The following is a 12,760-nucleotide window of genomic DNA, read 5'->3' as shown; positions in this document are numbered from 1 at the left end:
CCTGTAAAAACAAAAGACTTTTGTTTTTTCAAGTCATAGTCCGGTCCATATGAGTAATTAAAATTGGACACACTTTAATTTTAGTTTTAAGTGCATTCATAGACTTTACTGAAGCTTTTTCACCAGTACTCAGCCACCAAGATATCACACAGTAGGTCTTTGGTGAAGACAATATCTGAAAACGGTCTGGAACAGTTGTATTTTAAAGTCAGGGGTGAACTCTTGTGTCTCTCTGCAGGGAAGTAGAGAGAGCACAGAAGTTATGGAGGGTGAACACAGGTGAATGTATTGATACTGACATATTAACCCTGATATTAATTGCATTGCAACACTCTTTTTAATGGAAATGCCAGCAAGAACACCAGTAAATTTCACCTGTGTTCTCTGTTTGCGTGTTGGAGTGTTCAGCACCACGGAGAGCACCCTGAGATCTAAAAAGGTCCTAAAGGAGTGTGCCACCAAAAATCTGTGGAGTATTGTACGGAGTATTGTGTCAGATTCACACAAGTTTGAAGAGATGTGTCAAAAGCGATGAACAGATCCATTTGAGTTTCTCTCTTGATTTCTCTGCTGTTGAACTACAGTATATATTCCCTACAAGTAACACATTAACCAAGCTTTAAAATAATTGAAACACCTGTCAGTATAACACATTGCAATCCAACAGGAAACTGTTGAATACAAAACGACCATACGTTTTAATTAAACACACCTTTTAAGGCTAATTTTAAATTAAACTCCACATTTTCCACAAAGCCCATTGGTTCGGTCCAGCTCTACCTTGGCTTTGTTTGCATTCTTACAGTGACGCCACGAATTAGGCGTCATAATAATACAGCTTTTCTCATTTTGAATGTTTCCAGTTTTCCCAAAATGATCCACGAGTCAAAGATTATTGTGTGTCTGCGTCGTGACTCTCCCACAGACCTCATTAGTGACTGTTGAGTGCACTCTATAGCAAGCCTTCTGTCCACGCTGCGCTTTGGTCTGCGTGTGTGCATGCGCGCGTGTCCATCTGAGGTCCATGTTTGTCCCGTCCCCGTGGCGCCAGCATGCGGCGACCAGCAGAGCTCCCTCTGTTTCCCACACACACACTTCCTGCCAAAGAGAGAGGAACTCATAATGACCTCCACCAGGAGAGGAAAAGTGTCTGTGTGCAGGTCTCCTTCTGTTATTTATATTAAATATGTTGCCCACCGCAGCCAAAACATGGAGCAGCACGGCACAGAGCTGAACTGCTCAGGGAGTGTGTGTGTGTGGGGGGGAGGGTGAGGGGGGCGTTTGTGTGTGTGTGTGTGTGTGTGTGTGTGTGTGTGTGTGTGTGTGTGTGTGTGAGAGAGAGACATGGTTGATTTAAGCTGATGCAGCAGATATAGATCAGTGTTTATTCAAAGTGCAGCAGATGGAGTGTGTTCGTCTGAGAAGTCGTCATGCTGCATTAGTACTGCAGGCGTCCCTCGTTATGTCTCAGGCTATTTTAAGTGAATACATCTGTCGTTGACCAGGTGAGGCTGTTGGACTGGATTACATCCTAAATAACTTCATCTGTACTATTTTTGTAAGATCTTATTTCAAAGAGAATAAACTTCACTTTATTTCCATGGTGTGGCAGTAGAAGCATATTATGAGCACATCACATTGACAGATTATTATTTACGTTATATAATCATCAGACAGTCATGAAAAGAATAAATTGTCATTTATACTATTTGCTGAATCTTACAGTTGACCGTGTAAATATTCAGCGCTGCTATTGAGTTATTGGGAACCGTTTTTGTGTGAGCTATTGACTGTATATAAAAGTCGACGTATCTTCCGGGTCTGAAAAAATAAGCCGATGCGGAAGTGTCTTCAGCTGCAATACCACCGAGTGCCTCTAGAGGTTGGCTCCAAAAATCCTCCGGCTCCATAGACTTCTGTTCTGCTACGCTAATAAAATTCTCAGTCAATAAAATTTGTCCAGAAGCTATTTCGGTTTTGCGTGTCTGTTTGATTGACAGGCTAACGGTTGGCGGTACATAGTATTGTCAGGATTTTAATCAGATCGAGTCGGATCCACCGCTCGCTCCCCCCCGAGCTCGTCCAAATATGGTCACTTCCGGCTCCAATTCCACTCGGGACTAGCAAAATGGCGTCGGCCAAAATCCATATTTGAGGCTTCATAACAGCCTTTCATAAGCCAATGGGTGACGTCGCTGTTGGTTGCCGCTTGGTATTAGCTGATCGTGGAGCATCATGTGGGTAAAAAGGAGGCAGTTCAAGAGGCAGCTTCTTCACTTCCTTCACTTCTCAAGAATCCAGTCCAGCTGTTGTTTGTGCTGATCAGACAAACATCTGGATGTTCATTAATAAAAAAAAACAAAAAACTAAATGTTGCTGCGCTGACCTTTGAGTGTGATATTCTCCCGTGCCGTCAAGTTTTCCTGATGTGGGGCTGTAATGCCTGCAGGTTGACAGCAGTATTAGTCAGTGGGATTACACACAACTGTCACAGACACACACTGTCACACACATGACACACACACACACACACACACACATACACACACACACACACACACACACACACACACACACACACACACACACAGAGGCGGTGTGTGTCAGCAGTAATACTGAGGTGATGCAGAGAGGATTATCATCACTTCTGTTAGCCTGCTTATTACATAGACAGTGTGTGTGTGTGTGTGTGTGTGTGTGTGTGTGTGTGTGTGTGTGTGCGTGTGTGCGTGTGCGTGTGTGTGGTGCAACAGTTGTTGTGTAGAAGATTAACAGCAGCTCCATCGTCAGGCTTTCACACACAAAGTTGTTGGAATATAATGTGCTGGATACATCCATGAAGTGCTTTTCTTTCTTTTCCTGCTCTGTCGTTTCTCTTTTCTCTCAGTTTCCTTCCTCCTCCTTCGTTCTTTTTTTTTTTCTTCCTTCCTCTCCACCCGTCAGCTCCTCCTCTGCTCCCCAGTGTTACTGGTGTCTGGGGGAAGGGTCTGACTCACCGCCCACAAAGTGTGATTTAGGGGATTTGAGGCGTCACTTGTAACAGGTTTGTGATTAGCGGTGCGATGCCGCGTCACCGTGACGACAATGCACGTTTAAACACAATAATACGTGGCATTTCTGTCTTTAGTTGTTTTTATTTTCTATCCTCCTCCTCTCTCCTTTCATCTCTGCTGCAATCTGATCACTTAATCAATACCAGGATAGATTGCTGTACTGTACCATGTCAATTATAGATGAGACTCTTGCAGCGCGGCTATTTTTAGAACCAGAGCCTTGTATTGATTATAGTACACTTGTAAAACAGACTTACTGGGTAATTTGGTTCTTTTTTGTGTTTTTTATATGGATCTGATCAACCAAATAAGTTTTATATCAGCAAAAATACTCCTATTGCAATTAGGTTTTACATTCACGCTCCGGTTACTATATATAGCCTCCTGTACTTATGTAGGGAGATATACATCCACGCGATGATTAAAAACACATTGTAACCCACATACTGACTTGAAAATGAAGATAATTAGCCTTTATTCATCCCCTTGGAGAAATTGTATTTTTCCAGAAGCAAAATGAAAAATAGAAGAAAAAAACTCAGAAATGAAGTTTTTCTTAAATAAAGTTAGTGTTGCATTGTGTGTATTATTATTATTTAACAATCTGATTTTTTTTTGAATATTTAAATGATGCATGGTTGACATCCATTTTTGCAAGATAGCAGTCTTTTTCCTTGTCTTTGTTGTTGCATTGCTGCTGTTCTTATATTCACCGCCTTAAACTCTTAATTAGTGAAGCTGCAATTAACTGGCAGCAGTTATGCATATTGTCTGTGTGGTACAAACAAACAAGGGTCCACTGAAGCATTACTGCACAGTGCTCTAACTGGTAAAAAAAAAAAAAAAAAAAAAAGCCACTGAGTATCTTTAAATTTAGTTGTAAAAAGTTACAAAATATTTACGCAATAAAGACATAAAACAGAATGATCCATGCTCCTCCCTGCAGGAAAGAAAATAGATGAAAGAGCATGAATATTCACATTTATTATATCAAGACAAACCCTTTGCGATGTATCGTGTTGTCATCAAGGAGGTCCCAAAACAACAATATAATATTTACTTTTTCACAATTAGGAGGAAGGAGGAGAGGAGAGGAGAGGAGAGGAGAGGAGAGGAGAGGAGGGAATACGAGCCCCAAAGCCATTAGTCTCTGTCATCACCCCTCCCCCCTTCTCTTTCTCCCAGTTTCCTCTCCTCCTCCTCACTTTCCCATCTCTCTCTCTCTCTTCATTATATCTTGTTTTCTCCCTCCTTCTCTTCGTGTGTCTGTATCCCTCTCCTGCTCTTAATCTGATAATGCTGCACTGAGGTGATGTGTGTTGACAGTTGGACGGCGATCATGTGAAACTTCATATCCGCTGATTTCGATGCGTCTTATCACTCGTGGGGAGTTTCACGTCTGTTTTTTTGGGGGGCATTATGAAAGCTTGTACCACAGCCTGCTCACTTTTACAGGATGCAGATGCTTTTAAGTCATGTTGTTTTTTTTTTACATGTACAAGATTTCTTGTAAGCAAAAACCACGTACAAGAAAGAAATTTACAGACAGCGAAAAAGTGAAGTCTCGACTGGTGATGGAGTGAAAGACACACAGATGGAGACGCAGACAAACATAAATCATGCAGACCAGAAAGAGTTTCATTTCATTTGTTTTAATTATTTTTATTTTTTTTGCTGCTTCCATATAAAATGAATAGACAATCAATTAAAGAACTATGAATTGAGCTGTTACTTACGCTTCCCAAAAATCAATATTCAAAATGCTTGGTCAAGGTATGCCGTGTGTGTGTGTGTGTGGGGGGGGGGGGGGGGGGGGGGGTGTTGTAGACCGACTCCCTGGGGCAAAGTAGGGCAGGAGAGCCTGGCATCGACTCAGCTTCCTGCATGAGTGACCTGAGGAAACAGTGTGTGTGTCTGTGTGTCTCCGCCCTACAGCAAGCTGCTGTCAAAGAGGGGGAGGAGCAAAACGAACGCACCAGCGACCGAGAGATAGAGCAAGAGAGGAGTGTAGTAGAGAGAGTGAGGGAGTTAGCATCTGTTGTTTCTGAGCAGCACTGGACTTGATTTTTACACACATACCTACACACACTTTTTGTTCACACACACACACACACACACACACACACACACACACACACACACACACACACACACACACACACACACACACACACACTTGCGTCTCGTCCGCTCCGTGCTCTCTCAAACGCTGAATCCAACGTGGAGCCGGTTCTTCTCTCTGTCTTTCTGTCTGCTTCTCCTCTCATTCACATCTCGAAGGCTCTGAAGCTTCAAGCCTCCCTCTCTTCACACACACACACACACACACACATCTGAAACAGCCACTGTGCCGGCATCGCATCGCGGACGTTGAGGCTGCCTGTCTTCCAGCAGCGCGTGAGTACAGCTGACAGGGAGTTGGGGGTGTGGGGGGGGAGACATACGCGAACTGGTTTACTTATTAACATCCTGCCTCCGGTTACATCCTGGCACCGCTGTTTACCAACAACATCGTTCAGTGACTTTGAGTGTTTTGAGGAATTATTGTTCAGCCTCAGAAAGGATCTGTTTTAACCCTCCGACGTCCACTGGTGCAGCACTGGCTCCTCCACTGTCTTCGGTCTGTTGTCCTTCACAGTGTAACAAATTATCAGTGGTGTAAGAAACAGTGGGGATTCAGCATTGCTGTTCTTTTCTTAGTGTGGTACTTTTACTGTACCTCTAGTTTGGGTTTAGAGGCTTCAAATGCGAAGGTGTTTGAGATTGTGACTCCTCGGCAGGAGTGCTCAGCTTTGCTCTTCCAACAGGAGATGATCAGAGCTGCTTCTTTTGGCAGCGCAGGCTTTGTCTTTCTGTCCAGGACTCAATAACACTAATATCTCTCCTGCAACACACTCTTTGTTCTTCAGATCACAAAGATGAACAGCGTCCCTTTGTGTCTCTACAGTCTCTTTGTTTCTATTGTTTTTAGTCTGTCACTGATTGATAAACTGCTTTAATTCTGTATTTCACCCATCAGATGTGATTTTTCTGAGCCCAATCGCAGTTCATAATCTGCTTCCTTCTCCTCTTCCTCCTCTTTTTCTCTCATCTTCCTTTCTCCCTCCTCTGTTTGCCTCTCTCTCTCTTCCTCTTAATCCCATAATGCTGCGTTGAGGCAATGTGTGTTGACAGTGACAGTTAAGATGCTGATGATGTGAAAGTTTATATCTGGTGATGCAGTTGAAACCAACAGAAATGCACGCATGTTAATCCATCAATTTGTGATGGATTTGAGCTGATCTAAAACTGATAATGGCACACCAGGGTCAGGAAATGAAAAATATTTAAGATTAAAGGAACAAATGAGTAAATATGTTTGAGCATAAGGTCACTTAGATTTTAGTATTATGGGATGATTGGAGCTGTTTTTTTCTTCCATGTGATGTTTGAGCTTGTGATTTCTGTGATTATACAGACCTATAGCAGTTTATAATATTCAGCTTCCCAATGCAGCAAGTTCTATAGTAAACACTTGGAGGTAAATGTCCTTGTCAACGAACACAAAAATCGATCTGGTATTCAATTTGTAGCTGCAGAAAAAAAGTACCATAGATCCATGATACTTTGAGTATTTCCGAGATTTCAGAGGTGTGTGGCTTTTGAGCTCTTTTAGTGCAGTTTAGTTGTTTGTGTCAGTGTGTTAGATTAATGAATGCTCTGGGGGGGAAGTCAGCTGAGATCTGGTTAGAGAGCCGAAGAAAGGTAAATAGAAATCGGGAGCAAAAGATATCGCAGGTTTTAGATCAGTGTGTGTGTGTGCGTGTGTGTGTGCGCGCGTGTGTGTGTGTACGTGTACCTCGAGTATGATCGAATTACTCAGGGTTAATTAGATTCCGCAGTCCACAGTAATGGTTCAGGCACACACAAACACACACACACACACACACACACACACACACACACACACACACACACACACACACACACACACACACAGGGACATCCTTCACGGGAGCTTTTTCAGGCTTGTTGCCAGCGGCGTTGTCATCCGCGTGTTAGTTCAGAGGTTTCAGGGAAGCCGTGTGGTGTTCAGACAGTCAGTGAGGGTTTATTACACATATGTTCTGTTTATTCTGGATCAAAATACGGCACTTTACAGCCCTGCAGAGACGGCATCGTGCTGGTTAAAAGTATCGCAATCGTACTTTTTGCTATCATCGTAAAAACCACGATCGCACATACATTTTTTTGTTCTCTTCGTGCATTTCCATAAATAATGCAAGTTTATAACCAAAGAGGCGCAATGACATTTTTATGGCCACTGGGAAAGAAAAAAAAAAAAAACTGGTTTGAAACTGGAGTGTTTTTGCTGCATGTAGCAGGAGGATACTGAAGCATGAGGCAGCTTTGCTGAGTGTCTGAGCAAACCGTTGCACTTTGCATTGATTGGCCAACCAGTTGCTCTCTCGCAATTTACTACTTGTCATTCAAGAGAGACGAGTATACAGTTGTTGCCGGCAATTAAACTAAAAGTGCTGTTTAAAAATTCATTGGAGTATTTGTGGGTCTGCTCGGGTTTAAGAGGGAAAAACTGCATACAATGTAATTTAATTAGAGCTTCATTGTGTAAGGGTGAGAATGTGGACGCAAACAACTGAGACATTTTGCTGGAAATCTGTTTTGCTTCCCAGTATGTGGAAGTTATTTTACTTTAAACCCCGAAATCGGGTGTTTTCCAGTAGATCTGTAACATTTCAGCCGAAGAGGAAATGAAAACTTAATAACTCCATGAAATTTCTGCGCCAGTGATGCTGTATCACGCCACCGCTGAGACGCTCGAACGTCACTGTGTGAAATCATGTATTCACCCATTTTCCACCTACAGCACAATGTGGAAGCAGCTGAAGGCAGATCTATCTGACATGCTCTGTATGACTAATCTGAGTCACAAGTTTATAGTATTATATCAGTATGTTTCACGAACAATCTCACTTTCAAATCATTTTGACTTACTTAATTTGAGTTGTACGATAGTCTAGTTAAGCTACAGATGTGTTAAATTGTTGAGAGGAAGAAAAGGAGGAGGGAAGTAAAGACTAAAAGGCAATGATTCCCAAGTTTCAGATGCTTGAATCACCGCTGTGGCCCCCCTGACATGTTTTCTTCAATTAAACAAACAATTAACCAATCAGAGTTTAGTGGGCGTGGTTAAGAATGGGCATTGCTATTTAGCTGCTCAGCAGCATTCATACAAACTTGTAGTTGTAGATTAAAGAAGTGAAACAAACTGGCAATTCAGAAGACATTGACAAGTTTTTTGTTATTTCCATCAACGCTGCTGCATTTATCACAATAATACATTCTACAGTCGGTGATGTTGAATAATTTACATCGTGCATCAATTATAAACACTGATTTTGAGGAGTTGTGGTGACGTCATTCTGAGTCAGTCTATCATGTAGCCTCAAGCTGACTGATTGTGTGTGTATTAATGTGTAACAGTGTGTGTTGGTGATGTTATTGACATGGATCGGGCCTGATGTAACAGTAGTTAATATTCAGATCAAACAGACTATTAGATTATGTCCATAGAGGATCCATTGATAGCCCAGCGTGTGCGCCCACATTTCCGTGAGTTTTTTTGTGTGTGTGTGTGTGTGTGTGTGTGTGCGCGCGCTGAAAGTTGTGTGATTGTAGCCTAGCAGGGTAATCCAACCACAGAGAGAACCCTTTCTGCTCGCGCAGACGGAAAAATAAACTTCTTGCAATTTTCATCACTTCTCAAAATGCTTGTTGTAATTGTTGCACTGAAGCCATTTGTCGGAAATGTTCTGCGGATGAACTTCCACCGTCCTCGAGGCTGTGTTTGTTCATGCTCCGCTCCCCTCTTTGATCCGCAGAGCAAAGATGATTGAAGTGTAAAAATCGCTGTCATTCAACTGCTGCTAATGTAGGGGAGATTGTACAAGTACCTTAAACCAGAGTCTGCGTGAATATTTAAAGCCAGGATTACTTCAATGTATATTATTTTATGATCTGAAGTCTGCCGGGTGTAACAGTGTTTGTCCTCTTTGTGTGTCTCTCTGTGCAGAGTACAGTCGTTTCGAGGCAAAGATCCATGACCTGAGGGAACAGATGATGACCAGCAGTGTCAGTTCCAGCTCCACGTCGCTGCGCTCCACACAGAAACGCACACTTTATGTCAGGTAAATCACAACAGACACACACACACACACGCGCGCACACACATGCATACACACGGCAGCCAGAGGTGACTGATTGTCCAGTGTCCTTCAGCGTGGCACGACTGTTAGAAAGTCTTATCTCAGCTGTCGACTCCACGTTTTGTGCGCGCGTGTGTGTGTGTGTGTGTGTGTGTGTGTGTGTGTGTGTGTGTGTGTGTGTGTGTGTGTGTGTGTGTGTGAGACGCTGAAAGAGAGGTTATCACGTCGAAAATCACAATTAGATTGTCGGGCGAGTACTGTCTCACACAAACATGTCCGTCGCCTGTCAGCTCTGTGTGCGTCCTCCTCCTGTCCTCGTATCAGTCTTGTCCTTGCCTGGACTGGTTGGTCAGTCTTCCCCGAATCACCGAGCAAATCTCTCAGTTCCATCCACAGAGCCCAGAAGCACTTTCACTACTAAACCAACTACACTTTTGAATCACAGTATTCCAAATATCGATTGCTTGCGGGCTCGCCGGGTCCCCTTAAGTCACATTGGAGCTGTTGGAAGATCGATCATGCGGACAACAAAGACAGAAAAAGCAACACTAATGAGGCTTTAGGACAATAGTTTCAGTTGAGCTTCAGTTTTTACTCAAACGATGACACAAACCTTCAAAAACGTGAGAAGGCGCGATCAGTCTTTGTGAATACCGGCAGACTAACAACCTGATTACGGACCAAGAGGAGAGTTACATCATTTTTGGACGTCATTCGGTTGAATCCGCTCTGAACTTTGACAATTTGTACATCAGGTGGGAGCACAAAGCATCTCAAATCTCTCTGTTTGAAGCACGTTTAGGATCTCAGAATCATTGTGGCAGCAATTTCTTATTTTGTACCAGGAGTGCATCCAAAACCATGTATTTTTTTTTAAAGGTGAAAGAGCACTTGCATTTGGACTATATTTGTACCTCTGTAGGTTTGCTGCAGTATCTCTGAGACTAATTCTGACTATTCAATAATAAACTCTAAAGTTGGCTCTTTCAGAAAAGACTGAGCTCAGGTCTGTTATCTAAAGGGGTTTGAGAACAAGATCCATTTTATTTTGAACACAAAAATGAAGCAAAAGTGCTTATTAAGGTGTTAATATTATGGTAATAGTTTTGAAATATTATATCTTTTCTTGTGTCTTATGTCTCAAGTTTGGTGCAGTAAAGAGCAATTTAAGTAAACTGCGTAGGTTTGATGGCAGATACAGGCCATGTGTTTTGAACTTGGACTTGATTTTGGTGCTCACTGTGCTGTGAACACCTGCATAAGATTCCTAACTAGATTTTTCTTGTAAGGCATGGACAGCAAAACATCCCATGCTTCGTTGTTTTGCATGTGTGTCATTTGTTCTCGTTGAAAAAATACAAACACCAAAAAAAAAAAAAAAAAAAGCATGAAAACTCAGAGAAAAGTTGTGAATACATTGTACATGAAAGGAACATCTGACCTGAACTGTGTGCAAGTGACCTGGAAGGAAAAAGCTGCAGCAGCAGCTGGGATGCAGTCACCTTCAACAACGCACACTCTCTTTCGCACACACTGGTTCAGACGTAGAGCAGGGCCTCAGTCAGAGTCTGTACAGAGAGCCAACAACTGTTTAACAAGACTCATCAGACTAACTGGTCATCTGGTTTATCTAAATTGAGCCGCTGACGGTTTCATTGTATAACCCTCTAAAAATATTACTCTGGGTTTTGTTTCGTACCATTTCATCTCTCACAGCCAGTTAAAAGCGAGATGCCGGAGTACCCGCAGAGCTTCTGCCTCGAACCCCCCGTTTTGAATCAAGCGATCCTTATTCTATAGATCTAATGGTTAAATATGAAGAAACATGACATCGCAGCTGCTTTTCATGATGCTTGTTATTTTATTTTTTTTAAAGAAGTCAGCCTCTGGCATGATGGTCATTAGCATACATGTAAGTGTTGCACCCACAGTTTTTATTTGGTACTGGATAAAAGTGAAGAGAACTCGCATGTCCACTGCTTATTTGATTAAAGCAGAAGAAGTGCAAACAGGACATGATTCATGCCAGTCCCTTCAATAAAGCCATGCCACTAATTTAACTAAAAACCACATGGAAGTGCCTTAAAGTGCAATGCCACTGAGGGGCCACAAGGGGCTCGCTACAAAAAAAACCTCTGGCTCCAGTAATTAGATATAAGGTCTCAAAGAGAGGTATGTTTGGAGGCGTGACTAAGGTGCAGTCAGGTTTCCAGTGTAGGTGAGTTGGGTCTTGTGTCCTTGGGTTCTGAGTAAAAAAAAACAACATGGCGACGGCCAAAATGTCAAACTCAAGGCTTCAAAACGGCAATTCATGAACCCGTGTGAGATGTCATGGTGGGTTTCTCCTCGCTAAAACCACATCAAACATGAATCAGGAGAAAAGCTCAGGATAGATAGAATTGAAACCACTGAATGGATTTTAAAAATACTTATTGTAAGACTATAGTTATCAACTGAATAAGGTTGTGTCTGGTAATTATCATGACATTCAGGCTAAGTTGATAAGTTCAGATTCTGACTCTTAAATGTCTTGTCAAAAACAGGCCCGGATCATTTCAAGGTTACACAGAATAATGTAGTAACCCCCCCCCCCCCCCCCCCACCTCCAACAACCCCCATTATAAATCACTGTCATATGCGAAGGTCCTGTATCTGGTTGCCGCCCAAATGTGACCAATCAGCATGCAATTATTCAACAGGAAGCCTCAAACTGACAGCCGATTGGTCGAGCCGAGGTTGTTGGTGCGTGGCAGATCGGGGGTGTCTGGTGCTCCGGGGCTGCTGCTGCAGCTGTGTGTCCATGCATGTACTTACGCTGTGTGTGGGGTCTTTGCACCGTATGCATTTGTAATCTGAATATAAGACAGACTAACCTTTCCTCAGAGGAAATGTCACAGAAACAAAGTGACATGTATGACTTTCCTTTGTGTGTGTGTGTGTGTGTGTGTGTGTGTGTGTGTGCGTGTGCGTGTGTGCATGCGCGCGTGTCCTCTCCTCCATCCTTCTCTCCTACCTCATTTTACATTCACACCACTTTGGTCTATTTTAAACACACCAAATGGCTTGATAGCTTGCCGTTGTAATTGTATATTTCACTGCGGAGAGATTCACCTGGAAAGGCCGGGATCGCTGTGTATGATAACGACATGAAGTCCAGTTCCCACTGAGGTGATGACTTCTTTACCTCAATTATTAATGTTACTAATGCATTTTTGTCATTGGATTTATTTGCTACCGGGGTTAGAAAAAGAAAGACTGAAAGTCCTGACAGAATTGATGCTCAGTCTGTTGTGCCCAGCTGTTGTCTGTAAACTCTACAAGGATCAATGCATTTATAAGAAAACACAATGCATTGATTCTCGACTGGTGTTTGAAAGCATTGTGTCTCCCTGTGCACTGAAAAATGATTCCTGTCTCTGCTCCATTGATTCCTTTTCTGGTGTTGATATCAATTTCAAAGCATTTTAAAGCATTTCAGGACAACGGCTTCTTGAAATTGAA

At 42.6% G+C, this 12,760-nt stretch overlaps 1 protein-coding gene across 7 annotated transcripts in view; it reads left to right on the top strand.

The window, feature by feature from the left end:
• The window catches only part of LOC138200422 (discs large homolog 1-like protein), a 101,096-nt gene that overhangs the window by 71,069 nt on the left and 17,267 nt on the right, over nucleotides 1-12,760 (top strand). For 6 of the 7 annotated variants that reach the window (XM_069153059.1, XM_069153060.1, XM_069153061.1 and 3 more), the window contains one exon: nucleotides 9,127-9,241. In XM_069153059.1, the coding sequence (XP_069009160.1) occupies nucleotides 9,127-9,241 (115 nt within the window). Of the gene's footprint in view, nucleotides 1-5,364; nucleotides 5,451-9,126; nucleotides 9,242-12,760 lie in introns of those variants that run through there. The other variant, XM_069153065.1, reaches the window with a different exon arrangement.

The sequence above is a fragment of the Embiotoca jacksoni genome, unplaced genomic scaffold (genome assembly GCF_022577435.1).
Source record: "Embiotoca jacksoni isolate LCO1_2020_lvr unplaced genomic scaffold, fEmbJac1.0.p SCAF_19, whole genome shotgun sequence".
Lineage (NCBI taxonomy): Eukaryota > Metazoa > Chordata > Actinopteri > Embiotocidae > Embiotoca > Embiotoca jacksoni.
Note: the sequence above shows the minus strand (reverse complement) of the source record. Positions and strands in the feature narration are given on the sequence as shown.